Consider the following 17220-nt stretch of genomic DNA (forward strand, 5'->3'; position numbering starts at 1 on the left):
TACAGGAGGGAAAATATTGCCTGACGCTTGCTTTGAGAGGTTGTTTGATACATCTTATGCCTGTATCGTTCTTGACATTGTTCTTTTTCACGCTCCCTTCTCACTGCTCTTCTTGTTCAACCTACCTTTCCTTTGTAAACTTGCCGTTTTCATCTCCATCTCTCTAACTTCCTCCACTCCCACCTCAATCTCTACAATATTTCAGATCTTCCTTCGCTTCATCTTATATCTCAGGCTTATTTTCTCTCTCACTCTACTTATTATATCCTAAACCCTCGTTTGGCTTCTCTCTGTCATCTCTTCATTCTGTCATACAACCAATTGATAATACAGATGCCAGAGTGCCAAAAGTACAGCGTTCAATACTTCTGGTTATCTCCTACTCTGACCTTATATTGGTTCTAACTAAAAATGTCAGACAGGCTTACTGTTAATTTTTCATGGCAAAATTGTTCATATATGTTGTCTCTTTGGTCACTAAGACAGTTACCAAAAAATACTGGCTGCTATGCAAACAATATCTAGCTGGGCCTTTCGATTAAATGCAAATATCAGAATTACAGAGTCCTTTACTGCCTTCCTGATTTGAAGGACCCCACATCCTAAAACATATTTCAGGCAAATTTATACTTAAGTCTAGACTTTCACTTGAAAAGCACTTCAATATCAGAAATATTTAACCAAATAATACACAAGAATAACATAATAAAAACCAATCACATAATTCTGAACTACCTTGATCTATAAAATGCATACTGACTATTGAAAACCAGACGCTGATAAAGTTCCTCTGCGTTGTTACTGCTTTTCATATTCAGGGTTGATCAGAAGTGTGGAGTCAAGGTTTTGTGGGGCCATTTTTGCATTTTTAGTCAACACAGTGGAGAGAACCAGAAAGGGATGCTGTGCAGCAAAGGTCACTGGTTGAAGTCAAGCTTGTAGCCATTGTGGTTATTTGAAACACAATAACATTGTGTTTCAAGAGAGCACTGACTGATTGACAAGAACAGTGATTGTTTTTATTATGTACACACTTCAGCTTCAGCATTATTTTTATCAAACATTGGAAAGCTCTTAATAACTACTAATAAAAAATATATTGCAACTGTTTTACCAGAATTAAATGGACTTAACTTTAAAAAATCAGTGGATGCCCCTGATAAAACAATGATAAAAACAGGCTTACAGAGAGAATTTGTATCTAAGTGTCTTTATATTAATGTCCCCTTTCATTTTTCCCTTTTTCTAGGTGAGTGTGGAAGTCTTGGTGGAGTATCCCTTTTTTGTCTTTGGCCAAGGTTGGTCTTCATGCTGCCCTGACCGGACCACCCAGCTTCTGGAGCTACCTTGCACTAAGCTTTCTGTTGGCGATGTTTGTATTTCACTCACCCTCAAGAACTTAAAGAATGGCTCTCTGAAGAAGACTCAACCCTTGGAGCTGGCCACCCCTGCTTCTATCCCAGCCTCCATCCATGGGCACCTCAAACCCCCCAGAGGTGTCTCAGACTCTCCCCAAAGCTGCAGTGCCGGAGGTTCCAGGCACAGTGAGCGGGAGAATGGCATTGGCCAGCGGGGGAGTGGTGGAAGTGGGAATGGCAGTGGAGGGGCCTTCAATGTGGAAAATGGGGATCTCATGGTTGGGGATAGAGGGTCAGTTTGTAAAGGTCAGGTTGCCAGCAGCACAGAAGCTAGCTCAAGTAAGCCATCGGGGGGCAGGAAGCGGAGGTGGTCTGCCCCTGAAAGTCGAAAAGTAGAAAAATCAGAGGAGGAACCCCCTTTGACCCTGCCCAAACCTTCCTTCATCCCTCATGAGGTGAAAGTCAGCATTGAGGGAAGGTCGAATATTGGCAAGTGAAGGCTAGCAGGACTGTTAAATAACCCTTGGGATTTGGTAAAAAAACATAAACGGATTCTACAAAAAACATAAATGCCCACATTAATGTTTCATTTGTCTTGCTTTTAATGTTTTATTTTCTGTTTTTATTTTTCTATCTTGAATACTGTATTGTAGAGGTAAATTTACTCTACATGGTATCACCTTACATTAAGTCCATGTAGTTTATAACTGATTTTTATAAGACAGATTTGATATCACACAGGAAGTTGGTGCCGTTTTGGTGGTTTTCAGGAGATGACTTATGGTGAGGGATTTATGAAGTGTGCTAAATGATATTTGGTGGCTGTGTGGCACAACAGAGCAATGCCTGATGACTCTGCTCGGCTGGCTGCCCTTTACACATTATGTAAATTTCAAATTGAATTAGCTCACAGTTAGTTTGTTGACAGTGATAACACTCCCTGTGCACTGCTAGTGAGGCTGCCTAGACAAAAATGTTTGCCAAGTCAGTAGTTTTAGACTGGGCCATGGAAGTCATATGTCAGCTGATCATGAAGGAATTGTCATTAAATCTTGGAAAAACTTCGGTGGCTAAATCAAATTTGGGAAAAGGCCATTCACATGCCTTTGGTGTAAGAATATTGTACTGTGTGTTATTCATAATCATCAAAGTGTGTCAGACCCAGTCTGTGATGTCATCAAGTAGTGCCAGCATGCCACACAAGTGAGAGGGAACAACACTTACTCTGTTCAGTTTAATGACAATGGAGTGTTCATCTTTAGCATTTTTATTTCTAGCCTTCTATCGCAGCAAATAGTTGTTTTCAATGATTGTCAAAAACCTTAATCAGGGTCATTTAGTCCTAGATTGAAACTAGGTGGGTCAGTGTTAATGTATAAATGTGAGATACCCTAACCTAACACATTCAATTACAAACACACTGGGGTGGCAAACTTCACTTTGAGAAAATGTTAAGAGGACAACTGCATATTTTTTGATGAATTACTTTATATTTTTTATCCAAAAAAGGCTGTGTGAGAGGAGAATACAGAAAGGGTCATAATGTTTCAAAGCACTTAACACACCTGTCACACTCACCATGCAAAAAAAAAAGTTGTCTCTTTATTAACGCAGTACTGTATGTTTTTAGACTTATTTTTTTATTTTGACAAGGGTAGAAAGTAGCAAAAGCACTTTGGAAAGGTGAAGCTTTTGGAAAAGTGCAGGGGTCGTTGGTTAATGTGGGAGCAGATGTGCCATGGGATCATAAAGAAAGGGATGAACGTGACTGGTATTGGAGAAAATTCCAATTAGAAGACGGTCAGGGAAAATTTTATAGTGAAAAAAAAAAAAGGATTTAGAGTTACGATGGTCTTGAGCATGTGTGCTTTGACAACCGGCTAACCACACAAAAGTTAGGGAAAGTATTGGTATGTGTTTTGAAAGTTTTGAGTTCTGGCATAAGCGTTAAAGAGGAAAAGACTCTGAGATATCCCAATGATATTCTGTACTAGACTGAGGACAACAAGTTGAAGCTCACGCCACAGAATTTTGAAGGGTGTCATATATTTGTAATGTATGTGTGTGTGCCAGAGTGTGCATGATGCTGGTCTGTGTCTGTCCGTACACTCACACGCATATGTACACAAACACAGAACAGTACACACCACCCGTAAAACTCAATGCCCTATAATATGTACTGTATTTGTTCGTAAGCAGTTCGATGAATGCAGATGCTTTCTTGGTGCATATTGTCCCTAATGCAAAGACACTAGTGGACTGACATTGAATTAGTGCCCACTGCTAACAGTACATATGTACAGAGAGTGCTCTGTGGTGTGTTTGTGTATGTGTATGAGTTTGTGTATGAGTATATGTATACTGTGTATAGGAAAAGGATATATTCAGTTGATATATAGCCAATGCTAATTGTCCAGTGTTTCTACTTGGAGTCTTTAATCAGAATCTTGCAATTTGCACATCAGGAGGAGAGAGTCAGGTGGAGACATGATTTTTGACAGCCCTAGACCATGTAACACACTGGAGGAGACCAGGGTCTATGTTCCTCAACAGGCACTTGTCAGATATTAAGAGAAAAAAGTTTCTACATTAGCACATTTAAGGTCAAATCGCATTAGAGTTAGACAAGCATAGCTGTAAAACCAGAATTTGAATACGTGCCTGCCTACTGAACTTGGTTGAAGATGAACCATTTGTAGTGTGTCTCATAGAGATCGTCCCTGCTGTGGAAACCGGAGTGTCCAGGGTGTAGGGACAAGGGTTTAGAGCTGAACACGCATATAGCCAGCTGAAACCCTTATTTTGCTAAGATGTAGCAGTTACCTCAACAGATGTGCTTGCTCGGTTGAGTCAATATTTAGAGCTCTGTAACCAACCAGGACAGAGGCCGCCCAACTGAACATCTTTGTGAGCTCTTTCTCAGATATAAAATCCTGAGTCCTTTTGAGTTTGGGTTTTGAAGTGTAATGTGAAGTGTGTACTACCTTTTGTTTGTTCAGTGTAAAAATTTGCACCAAGATTTTATATTTTAACTTTACCATTTGAGAAAAACACAATGAAATTGACAGTTATGGTGACACACAGCCTGAGATTTATTATGCTTTGACTGTAAGGCACCATGCAACATTTACATATTTTTCTCATGCTGTATGTAACGATACACTACAAACACACACTGCAGTTAGATTAGCATGTATAGTGCAATAGTATTGTTAAGGAGGGGGGCAAGTGACAACTTCCTGCAGGCATATCTGTTGAGATTTCTACTCAGTCTCTGTATTTAGGTGTTATAATGAGGCATATTTTTAGTTGGCAGTGTGACTGATTGCTCTAACAAGTGCACCAGTCGAATTTCTATCCCACTGAAATTATAAAGCAAGTTAAGTTTCAATCATGTGTGGTAACACTGTTTCAGGGGGTGGAGGTTTACCAGGGCAATGGCAGGATGGATGTGTGCAGATAGATGGTGATGATGAGTGAATGAGTAGACCCCATATGAGATTTCAAAATGCTTTATTTTTCTATAATAAAACAGGGTTTCTCAGATTAATACCACCACAGTAGTGCTTTTTCTTTTTCTCCTTTCCTACTGAAACATCCTGATTATTACTAGTGGAAATAGCAGTATGTGTGCATGTTTTGCAGTCTGTGTGTGTTTGTGTGTCTGTGTGTGTGTGTGTGTGTGTGTGCGGCTGTGTATTTTGTAAATGTATGTACATGTCACTTTTTTCTTGTCTAAAACCCCTAAATGAAAACACATAACCACAGCATAAAAACAGACATGTTAGCCACTCTCAAACCATCTAAACCTTTATTGTTGGTCAGGTAAACCACAAAAAAGACATATTGAGCCAAAGCCAATGGATACTGGGGTTGCTTTGGTTACCTTAGAGAGCAATAGTATGACAATATTCAGGCACTCTTCTCATGTATGAGTGGATGTTACATAATAATTCCACTTAAATTCTCCGCAATAAACTTTTAATCTCTAGCATTGAAACCAAAACAATCCCTTTCTGCCCATAGACTCAATACAATTTTGTCACATATAGGAAAATGTTTATAAGAAGCAAATATACCTGAACATAACTCGCTTCAGTAAACACTATTCCCCTTAGTCATAAAATATGTTGAAATCGTTAGAAATTGCAGTTGCAACATCGGTTGCTAGTTTTCAGGGAAGAGTCTCATATATGCAGTAACTGAACATCACCCCAGCTGATCAGATTCATAAACTCTGTTGTCAAGCTGCAGGTGAGCATATGTCGCACGCACCTGAAGTAACCAGCAGACGTTTTGACTCGTCCCAGGTCTGCCTTGTTGCCACGACTCCCGTAGTGACCTCATTAACCTTGTTTCAGGTACCCAATCATAGCCAGCCAGCCTCACAAGCACCTCCTCCTGAGGCAAAGCAATCAATTAACCCACAACAACCGTTCGCTACCTTTCAGTGTGGCCTAGCCTGGATATTGCAGGGCTGGCCTGGACTGCTTTTCCCCCCTCGTAACATCTCTTTTGATATTCTGTCTCCTTTTCCCTACTAGCTTATACAGATCATTGTCTTTATACTTAAGTGGAAATGCATGCTTAATAATACTTTTAAAACAAAGCAACTTGACATGCAGGCACCTTCTGAATGCAGGAGAGGGAACGGCACCTCATAGCAACATTTTTGAGGGTTTTGGCGGAGTTTTCATTTTGTTTAGATAATCCCAATTTAACCTTTTTATCCTGTTGAAATGTTCCACAATGTGCAATACTTTTGATTTTGTTTTCCCCATTTCTTGTGCCAAGTGTATGTAGCATAGTCCTACTCCAGTGTCTCCCCCCTGGTAATGGCTTGTGTATTTTACTGTCTGTTGATATGTGTCACATCTGTAAAACAGTCAGGATGTTTGTGAAGAGAAACAAAACCAACGGAGAGTTCGTCCGTACGTCTCTTTCCCTTTTGTCCTTGCGGCCTTCCTAAATTTGAGTGTGTGAGAGACTGTGCATAGTGTGTGTGCTTGTGTAGTATGTATGAGTGTGTTAGGGTTTGAGTGTGTGTGTGTAATGGAGTGTTTTCTCCTCTAATTGTCTGTGAGATCGTAAACCCTGATCCTCGACGGTTCACGGTAAGACCCACAGAAAAAAGAAACCTCATTGTTAGTGGGGACCACTTTTTGTAAAAAAGGAAAAAAAAAAAGAAAAAAAAAAAAAAAGAAACAACCAACCAACAAAGATGCACATGTAAGTAGATGTAAAAGACTTGATAATGTTTCAGCACTTTCTAATCCTAGGATGGGCTTGGTCTAACCCCTCTGTCTCAGACCGATACCTTCCCTAGGGGTAACATTCATTCAAAACAGACAGAGAGAATGAGAATGAAAAAAAAGGGGGGGGGGGAGCGAATAGGGTTGAAGAAGAGAGATGGCTCAGTTTAAGTTTTTGCACATCACCTTGTCGTAACCTTGTGTTTATCTGTCTGTGCTCCATCTCGCTTGGCGCCCGGCACGTTCTTGTATCCAACGGGCCTGGGTGTTAAGTGATTCCTTGGTTCTTTTCTACTAGGAAAAAGTTTTCCCTTCTTTTGTTGTGTCAGGTTTGTTAGGAATCTTTTCCACCCTGCTCAAACCATGCTGTGCTGTTAAAAAGGTTTTGTTGAAATCATATTTTGAGTTCTGATTTGGAGGATGTGTTTGTTAAGGAGCTCTGCACAGCTTGGTTTGGTTGTGTGGTGTGAAAACGGTGTGTACAAACCTTTGCTTTCTTTGCATTATCCTTGGTGCAGGAGCTTTTTCTGTGTTTTTGGTCTCCTTGTAGCACTCGATATAATGTCAGGGGACTTAAAACCATGTAGAGAATGTGTCATTGTTGAGTTTTTTTGACAAGCTTCCTCACTGGAGGAACACTGCTAATGTCTTCATTCTTTTTTTTTTTTAATTTGGCTTCTTGCACAACTTGACAAGTAAAATGAATGTTGGTGTGTGAGCTTTGACTTTCCGATCAGACAAAAAAAGGCATGTGTGCTCTTTGTTTCTTGATGTTTGTACTTTTGCAAAAAGGATGTGTTTTTGGCACTTTGTTGTGTTTTAAAAGTGAACAGAATTCAATCAGGATTCCTTTTTTTTTTTCATTCTTTTTTTGTTTTGTTTTGTTTGTTTTTTTTGTATGACGTCTTGTCAGTGTCCATAGCGCTGGATAACCAACTCAGGCAGAAAGAAAAAAAAAAAAAAAAAAACTTGTAGAGGCCCACTTAACTATTTAGTTTCACCCCCAATCAATTTACATAGTGGGCTGTTTGATATGGGTTATAAGATATGTAAATTTATTACATATAATTTGATATGATTAACAAATGTCATTATTGACAAATAACTATGAATAATTATTATGATATTGTGTGTATTATGCTGGAGATGGCTTGGATTACTCTTCAGTGTACTGAACGTCTTTCATCTGCCTCTGCAAGGCGACAAACACTTCAGCAGGAGACAGGCTGTACGGTTCTTGACCTCTGACCCTACCCACTGCCCAATGCCACAGAGGGGGTGGAGCTTACCTGTCAGCTTTGGCTGAGCTGATCCCACCCCCTGTTCTGAACACTCAGCCCTGAGGCTAGCAACCGGTCTGTCTAGATGTTTCTCTGCTAACCCGTGACACCAAGTACTGAACTGAAATGTTTGGCCCCTGAGGTGGTGGCAGAGAACTGGACACAGACCTGCATGGACAACCTGGCCTGCAGGGCGCAGCAGCAGTTCCCAGCCAACTTGTTTGTACTATATTGTACTCACCAAGTCCCTGTGTCTCACCGTCCCTTTTGTCTATAGCAATGGAAAAAAACCCTGTTGGTGTATGTATTTGACATCTGTACAAATGCACCTCTTTGAAAAAGAAAATGAAACCTTGACATATCTGGAATAAATGGGCAAATCATGTCTTTATTTGAAAAAGCAACACATGGATCACCATGCAAGCTCTTAAAATCTTGTCTCTCACTTAACATCTTCCATGAGCTATGATGTTTCCCTCCATTCATTCGGCTATGCTGATGATGTTAAGATAACAGCTCCCTCTAGTGTAAAATAGGCTTCATGACACACTACAATGGCTGTTTTGTTCTGTTCTCATAGAACAGATTCAGTAATTTTCCAGTTTCATTTTGTAGTGGTTGTATCATACTTTACTGGACTAGACTTTAGGTCAGGTTCTAATGTTATTTTATTCAATATAAAACATGAAAATTAACAGGACAGACATGCAAAAACCTGACTGTATATAACATTGCGATATTTGATTGGGTGCTTTAGAACATCTGTCATTGGCCAATAAGTAGCTGGTCAACATGAACATGGTACCCAACAAACTATATTAAAACCTCATATATGTCGTATGTGGTTTAGAAAACACAAACATTGTAATCATTTCCTGTAGGGTTTTATTACATTCCATCTTCTATCTTCATTGCAATAAACAATGATGTTTTGCTGTTTAAAGTCAGGTATATATTTTAGGTTGGAGTTTCCATTACATATTTAATTATATCTTTGATTGACATGACCCATCCCTACAGTCCTTTGCGTAACAGAGCAACACCTCAACTCAATATTTGACACAAATATTGAGACGCCCTTGATTTAAAAAGCAGGCACAGTGGAATCAATGAAGGAGAGGTAAACGTGACTATTGTTACACACAAAGCAAACCATGTATATTTGAAATATGTTACACATTCAGATTGCTTAAGTATCATCTTCATGGTTATCTGGCTCAGTGGAACCGTCCTGACAAACATAAAACACATGCATACAGACAGAGAAACACACACCAAGGAAATGTAGAGACAAACAGATTGTATGTCATTATGAATGTAACACCAATAAGGAAATTAGCAGAATGTTCAACATGCAGTCTATCGAGAGGTGACGGTTAAAGGATGATGCCTCTGGGTCTTGCATATTGATTTGCACATTCATATCAGTAATAGTGTTTAGCAGAATAGTGTCCCAAATGATCTTAACACGGGTGTTATCCTACTCCTGCTGAGTGTGTTTTCATGCAATGCGCATCACAGTCTTGATATGTTGGTAATGTAGAAATACACAAATAAGAAGAGCATTTAGAAAGATCACAACCAAAGTACTCATGCCTTATTAGCCTGGCTCTCTTATTCCTGTTTCCCAAAACTGGGAAGAATTTATCCAGATTCTTATATCTAGAACATGACATTTGCACATGCCCATTCAAAAATGACATTGGGTAAAATTCTATAGCGTATTATGGTGTCTGTGAGCCTGTAAACACACCCACTGTTGGATTAAGTTAAATGGGATGCTGTGATGCCTCTGGAAGATTTTTCCAAGTCAAATCTTGAGTTTATTTTAATCACAACCTGCAGGAAACTAACTTTCTGACAGCAGATATCCTGAGAGAACTAGATTAGGTGATGGTGTGTGTGTGTGTGTGTGTGTCTTCCTTCCTTCTGAATATCTTGCATCACTGTTCTGCTATTGCTGTTTTAGATTCAGCATAACACATGTACAAGGCATATTATGCAGCATGTGTTTATGTGTTTGTGTATACGTGGAAGGAATTACACCACCACTAAGTGAACATTTGGCTAGATTGTTGTGTGACACGTATAAAGGTGGTTCTCCTGCTCAGCTCTTTGAGCTTTGCGGCGCCGACATAGGTGCAGGTGGATCGGAGTCCCCCCAACACGTCACGAATGGTGTTTTCCACATCCCCCCTGTAGGGAACCTCGACTGTCCTTCCTTCAGATGCCCTGAGAGCAGAGGAATGTAGACAGGTCTCATTTGAATGGTTAAAACATTCTTATAGTAACAAACCATAATAATATAAAAAACACAATACAAAGATATTAATTTAAATTTGAGCATTGTGATTTTGTTTTCTTTAAAAAAGGCATCATTTTGGTATCCCACATTTTGTAGTAGCTTGATATTATTTCAACTCCATCAGCTCATTAGTACAATTCTTTGTATCCAGGTTGAGAACCTTTACATTTCAGAAAAATCTAAGTAATTGAACTGTATGTACAATAATAGTTACTAACACTGATGGAAATCACAGGAGTCTCGCACCTATACTCAGCAACTCCGCCGACATATTTCTTCATGGCTGTGTCGGAACTCATGCCATAAAACAGTTTGTACTTCTTGCCGTTCTTCTCAATGATCTCCCCTGAACATTGGTCGTGGCCTGCCAGCATTCCTCCCATCATCACAAAGTCAGCCCCGGCACCTGACGAGCAACGCATTAAAGTCATAGTGGGTCAGATTTGTAGTACAATACATAACAGTGGGTCTGTGACATATATGGAAACAACAAAAAGATGGGTTGAATACTAACCAAAGGCCTTAGCTACATCCCCTGGGCAACTGCAGCCACCATCCTGAAGCAAGACATCGTCCAAAACAGTTATTGTATCACATCACAATGTATCCCAGCTCAAAGTAAAGTTTCTTTAAAGTGGTTTCTCTTAAAAGTGCATATACGTAAAGGACAGTTCCTGCCATATCCAATGCACTTAAAACATGGCTACTTTTCTAAGCTTTGATTCATTTTGACCCAGCCTGACTACACCTAGATACATTTTTGTTGGTGCTTGGCTTCCAAGACAGACAAACATGAATCCAGAGAGTAGCTCCTCTCTGCATGTACGCCTTAACTTTTGTAAGCCTGGCTGCTCTTTGTTATTTTTGTATACCATCGTGTGGGACTCACAGAAATGATGTGTCCTTTAAGTCCATGGGCTGAGTCTGCACACTCTATTACAGCACTGAGCTGTGGGTAGCCCACTCCTGTCTTAATCCTTGTTGTACACACAGAACCTGAAAATCACAGTGCACACATTAGTAAAGTTCCTGTGTAGTTGATGCTGCTGTAGCTACAAGAAGCTGCTGTCAAATGTGCAGTGAGGTGAGGTGGCTGCTTTAAAGGCAGAGGTAAAAGACTGCATCACATGATGTAATCAAGACTGTGTGTCTTACAGGATTAATTATTTGATATAAGCACATAAAACATATGACAGGTTTTTTTCAAAATTCATAATTAATCTAATGTGAACACCCATGTAAAGGATAAATGTTAGTTTTGCATGACAAATTGTCAGAAATAATGAAGGCACTTTCCCAAAACTGCACCACGTGATATGACGTAGGCAGAGGGGGAAGTTGAACTTGGCTAGTTAATTGTTGCTGTTAACAGTTTTTGAATGGTCATGTGTTTACTATTTGGGATTTTCTGGTGTGTTTTGTGTAGACGAAAGAAAAAACATAATCGGTGCCTAAAAACTCGGTTACTGGTTTTTTGCAAGAGGACTAGTTACACTTCAAGCGACGTGAGGGAGTTTGACATGGGATCACGTAAAGTCAGGCTAATAGCATGTGCCCTTGGACAACGCTTGCTGTTTTTGGTAAGTACCTTTTTCTTATATTGAATAACTTTCTAAAGTCAGTGCCACCATCGGAATAACTTTAGACTGATATCTTACTATCACATTAGATAATACATAGTTTTGGTTAGCTGTAAAAGTTGACAGACACAACATTTAGCTCTGTTAGAAAATGGCGCTAAGCGGTTACGTCATAGTTTTTTGAAAAATCCAGTGAATATTCAATCACTTTTTTTTTTCACCAAAATCATAAATAAGCGACCAATAAAGGACTAGAGTTGCACTTTTAAAATGAATGTGTTGTCCTGCATTAACAAAGGAATGGTCTGGTGTACAGTAAACATGTATGTGAAGTATTATTATGTATATGTCAGAAGGAATGTTGAGAAGGAATTGCTGACTTTGTGGTGTATTTTTGGCATTTCTTCTCTCATTACCTGCCTTGTGTGTGTGTGGCCTGTGTTTTGCATTGACTGACAGGGAACACACTCCTCAGACTTTTTGCAGGGACACTCTGTCATACCCACCCACCTGGCCCAATGCCAACTTTGATGATGTCAGCTCCGGAGAGGATGAGCTCCTCCACCATTTCCCCTGTTACCACATTACCAGCCTGCAGGGCAAAGGGCGTTGAGGTTGACTTAGCAGCTTTAGACACATAACATCCCATAAGCCACAACTGTCAGCGAAGGTGTTCTGTCTCTGCTCTGTCTCTCTTACCATGATTGTATGTTTGGGGAACTTTTCTCTGACCGTCTTGACAAACTCCACAAAGTACTCGGAATAGCCGTTGGCCACGTCAAGGCAGATGTACTTGAGGGCTGGGACAGCTTCCAAGATGGCGCATAGCTTTTCCAGATCTGCGTTACCAGTGCCTGAGCTGGCAGCTACATGCTGTGGGGAAACAGCGATAATGAACTGTTAGGAAGGAGATACTTACAAATAAAAAAATATGTATGTTATGTTCCTGTTGTTAATGAGGAACAACTGCCTTTAAGGAAAAAGTAAACACTGGTGATCTCACCTCTAAGCATTCTGGATGATTAACAGCAAAGTTTTTCCAGTCTTCTACAGAGTAGTGCTTATGAATGGCTGTGAAGAGGGTGTGCTAAGGATAGACCGAGAAAACAGAAAGGCAGGGTGGCAACAAAGGAGAGAACACAGACATGCTTTTAAATATTGTTGGCAACTCAAAGCCAGATATTAAAACTGTGAGACTTTTTTATTGTAAGACATGTTTTGTCATCTCCAGTTTAGATTTAAAAATATTTACTTATTTGCTTATCCACATCAAAAATAAAAATGGTGTCATATAGAGCAGCAAATCATGCACTTAATTACTTTTGAAATAAAGATTACAGACATCTCACAAGCAAGCAGATGTCTACCTGTTTCTAGGACAGGGTTGCTAATTAATGATTTCCCCAAGGCTACCACTACATTTTATGTTAAATATTTGCAAACAAATCTCTGTCGAAGGAAGCACAGAGATCCTGGAAGGGACATAGACAGGTGCATAGATGGTGCTGCTATTTATTTTTAATCCATTGTGTTATCTCACTTTGCTGAGGACCTGTGCCATCTCAAACGTTCCTGTGGTGTCCATGTTGGCGGCGATGATGGGGATGCCAGTGTAGGTCTGTTTGGAGTTGCGGAATGTGAAGGTCCTTTGTAGGTCCACCTGAGAGCGAAGGGGAGAGTTATTCTGGAAACTTGTTTTCCGAACATTAATAATAGTCTACTCAGAAAGCGCTTTGGTTCATGTAAATGGAGAATTATTTTTCCTCTAAAGCCAGACTGAGTGACACTGCAGAATTCTTGCAAATGGACATAGCTCATTTTGTGAGTCTCTGTGGTCATAATGGGGATGCACTGAATCATTCAAAACCAATAGTTAGCTTAGCTGGTGTCACAGACTGTAATGTGATAAGCTAGGCGAAACAAGCAGTGCTCATTGTGACACATGAGCTGTTCCCGGTATGGGAAAGCATTTGTATGTGCTGATAAAGTAAGACATTGCTATGATTGTTTTCAAAAAGAACTGCATTATAACTGCATCTTATTCCAGTGAATGTTGGAGCCACTGGACAGTGAGCTGCTGAGTGGAGTTTATGCATAGATATTAGTGTGTGTTACTTCTAAGGGAAAAATACACTCCAAATGAAATACTCAACTTATAAGCAATAAATCATACAATTACAAAAATCACTACACTAATAATAATGTTGCTGCTAAAGCCTATGTGGTTTGTATGACTTATACTTATAGTGACTGTTAGAAAACTATAATGTATATTTTTGCAATTACTGAGGGACTATATCGCTCCTTGTGCTACAGTTACTAAAGGTATAAGCAAGCATGATTTACAATGAGTAAATACTGTATTAACATGTTCTGAGAATTTAATTTTAAGTTATTTAAAGTGCAATGTGTGCCATAACCTTCATGGTAGAATCATTTTCTGAGGACAATCAACAATGAGGCTATAATTCATAATGGCAGGAGAGAACAGGGAACATTGAAAGAGGTTTGGAAGAAGAAGGAAGAGCATGAAGTCGTGCGTATCTATTTTCCTGATGAGGCAAATCATTATGCCTGTTCCTTCAGTAGTCTGAGTCTAGAGGATTTTCTGGCCTTGTTAATAATAAATTATGACACATGGTCCCAACTGGATAAACCATTCTTATGCTATAAACCACTTGAAGTAACAAAATCACTGGAAAGAAATGGAATCCATGAAGTGTCAATCTGTGTTAGCTTCACATCAGTTATTTACTGTAGATTAGATATTTCTTATCTGTGCAATTTTTGCATGGAATCGCAAATCACTTGATTGGATGAATGTGCAATACAATATTCACTAATGAATTTTCTTTTATAGAAACCAGATACTCACATATAAATACAAATATCTAAATACACTGACTGTCATCTTCTTTTAATTGGCATGCCAGAGGTGTTTTTGTTGACTTCACTAGTGTCAACAACCAAATTTCACTTAAAAACATTGCTAAAATCCATAATATATGATCACGTTTCTGCTGATGTACTAGTAGGACACAGATGGACTGACCGAGTGGTCTTGTGTTATTGTGTGCAGTTTAGGCTACATGTGGTTCATAGCTCTTTTAAAATGACTTTGTGGTTGTCTGGTGAGCCTACAACTGTCATGTGGATGTCCACGCTTGTTAAATGCAGCAATAATTCAACCAGGAGTAGTCATGTGTCAACAGATTGATGCCTTCAGAGTGTGTCGGACATTGGATTTAGCTGCAGTACTAAATGTACATGCTGCAATGAGTCATCTTGTGTAGACCATAGATATCAGAAATACTTTGTTGTTTTAAGTGTTTTTTTTAGGATGATCAGCATAGCCTATTTAGGTGAAATATTCAAAGGAAATAGACGAAAATTATCAGGAATGAGGTGAGATATTCAACAAATATCGTAAAGTATAAAAATGGTGCATGCCCGAGGACCCAGTGTTCCTAGCGTTATTATCTGTGACAGCGTATAGCTAATGTTATCCTGATAACTGTGTGGTATATGGAATGCGCTCTGGCTGACTGTGCCACACACAGCACTATTTTTAAACAGATTTTCTGAGAAGTCTCCTATGTCTCATGTTGCTTGCCACCTCTCTTAGACGTCAACTCCCATCCAGTTCCACCTTCCTCCTCAGAAACAGTACCCTCACACCAGTATCGTGATCTTGGGTTGGTACCAGTTAGTGGTCTAGTAGTGATAAATAGCTAAGCTGAGGAAGCCATTAAAATAAACAACACAGAACGAAATGCTTTATCTCAAGAGTCAGATCAGGAGGTGCTAGACACATTAGGACATGTTTAACCTGTCCACTTTTTCTTTTATTATTCATTTTTGTAGTGTTTGGCGTTGTTAATAGTTGCAGTCTAGCCTTGTTTTCTGTCACCTTTAAGAAGGTCGCTCCACTGTTACATGCTTATTCAGGTTAACACAAAAGTACAAAGGCAGTATACACCTACTGGTTTACACAAAACAAGACAAAGAGGAGAGAAACAGGGTCGAATTACACTGAGCATTTTCTCTTCAGCTTAACTGATACATGAAGATTAATGAAGGTTCACTACTGTTGATCTTAATTTCCATTCTTCATCTTCACTCATGATGATATGATATGATGCTAACAAACAGAAAGCCCCATAATGCTGCACCCCCTACCCTTTATCCTCATGTATAAATAGTTAACTATCTCTATTGCGTCACTTGCAGAGGCGTAAGCATAAGTGTACTTCCTGAATGCAGCAGTAAACTGATTACAATCCTTGGAAGTACCCTGATCTGATGGCTGATTTAACAGTAGCTGTAGTACTTGGATTTCATTATCAGAGTACAACTGCACTGACCTCTGAGCGACTCTTCAGGCTGCTCCTCTTGGGTCTGAAGAGGACATCCTTAAAGTCCAGCTTGAGGTCTGCATCCACTCGAGGCATCTTGGTTGTCCAGAAAACTGATGACCAGGATGAGTATGAGTACACGGAGGAGAATCCCCTGAGGAAGGCAGCAGCAGTGGTTGTTGCTGGTCCCAAGCCCCAACCACCAAACCCGAACTTCCAGACGGCCAGTGTATTTATAGCAAAGGGGGGCCTAGTCCAGCCCCGGCCCCCATGGCTTTATTTGGGCCTGGACTCCCTCTCTCTGTGTCCCTATCCCCCTCGCTCTCTTTCTCCCTTCACTCCTCCAGCCTTCTCTCTCTCCCTCCTCTCTCTTCAGAGTGGCAGGAGCAGCAGTGGCCAAGCTGGCAGGCACACCAGGCTGTCCCAGCTGCTGACGCATATGCAAGCACTCTTACACACACATACACACACAGTAGCACTGCAGTGGGTTGTGTGCTGCAGTGCTTAAGAGCACACCTGCTGTCCAGTTGGGGCATTGCTCCCTAGATTTTAGACCTAAAGGGACAGAAAGAGGGCAGGGGGGAGACAAAGAGCAGGAAAAGAAGTATGAGAGAGTAGAAGAGATGTGGTGGCACAGGAAGACAGGCTAATACTGTAAGACTGACAAGCACACTAAAATGGAAAATCCATTAATTAATCATGGGGATAGGGTGCAGTCAGTCTACATAATGCTTTGTTGTTTCTTTGTACACGCATTTCAACATCCATCTTACTGCTTCTGTCTGTTCTGCTTTAGTATTATGTCAACTATGCATAGAAAGGCTGCAATACTTGAAATACTTAAACCTTTAGGTTTAACCCATTGATGTACCAACAAATCTGATATTTTCTGCTTGACAAAATATAGTTTAACATGGTTAAAACAGCTATGGAATATTAATCTGGTTTGTATTTGTTCAAAATACGGATGGATTTTTGACTGTCATTATGCATACTGTAATTATTTATGTGCAGAGTTTCATATATGTAAAATATTTTCTCATTCATCTGCTAGTGGAGAGTGTGAGGTTGTTTTTCTTTGTGTGTCTCT

The 17220-nt window shown here is 39.8% G+C and overlaps 2 protein-coding genes across 7 annotated transcripts in view; one reads left to right on the forward strand and one right to left on the reverse strand.

The window, feature by feature from the left end:
• atxn1a (ataxin 1a) overlaps positions 1-8281 on the forward strand; it is a 77564-nt gene extending 69283 nt beyond the window's left edge. For all 6 annotated transcript variants that reach the window (XM_026299831.1, XM_026299835.1, XM_026299830.1 and 3 more), the window contains one exon: positions 1250-8281. In XM_026299831.1, coding sequence (XP_026155616.1) covers positions 1250-1855 — 606 coding nt within the window. In that variant the 3' untranslated portion in view covers positions 1856-8281. The remainder of the gene's footprint in view (positions 1-1249) is intronic.
• Positions 8282-8758: 477 nt separating this feature from the next.
• Positions 8759-16535, reverse strand: gmpr (guanosine monophosphate reductase). The gene is made up of 9 exons (XM_026299838.2): positions 16140-16535; positions 13316-13435; positions 12779-12862; positions 12475-12648; positions 12286-12367; positions 11085-11191; positions 10710-10752; positions 10442-10601; positions 8759-10122 (listed from the first exon to the last, which is right to left on the reverse strand). Exons 1-9 carry the CDS (start codon positions 16224-16226, stop codon positions 9942-9944), a joined length of 1038 nt encoding a protein of 345 aa, XP_026155623.1. The 5' UTR covers positions 16227-16535; the 3' UTR covers positions 8759-9941.
• Between the last annotated feature and the right edge of the window lie 685 nt (positions 16536-17220).

The sequence above is a fragment of the Mastacembelus armatus genome, chromosome 11, assembly GCF_900324485.2.
Source record: "Mastacembelus armatus chromosome 11, fMasArm1.2, whole genome shotgun sequence".
In the NCBI taxonomy this organism is placed as follows: domain Eukaryota; kingdom Metazoa; phylum Chordata; class Actinopteri; order Synbranchiformes; family Mastacembelidae; genus Mastacembelus; species Mastacembelus armatus.

What these genes read in the sequence shown, in the direction of transcription:
- gmpr (XM_026299838.2), bottom strand. Translation starts at nt 16,226, where the DNA reads ATGCCTCGAGTGGATGCAGACCTCAAGCTGGACTTTAAGGATGTCCTC. An exon ending in ATCATCCAGAATGCTTAGAG is followed by an intron (nt 12,649 to 12,778) that starts GTGAGATCACCA and finishes GTTTCCCCACAG; the next exon opens with CATGTAGCTGCCAGCTCAGG. An exon ending in GGATGTAGCTAAGGCCTTTG is followed by an intron (nt 10,602 to 10,709) that starts GTTAGTATTCAA and finishes GTTGCTCGTCAG; the next exon opens with GTGCCGGGGCTGACTTTGTG.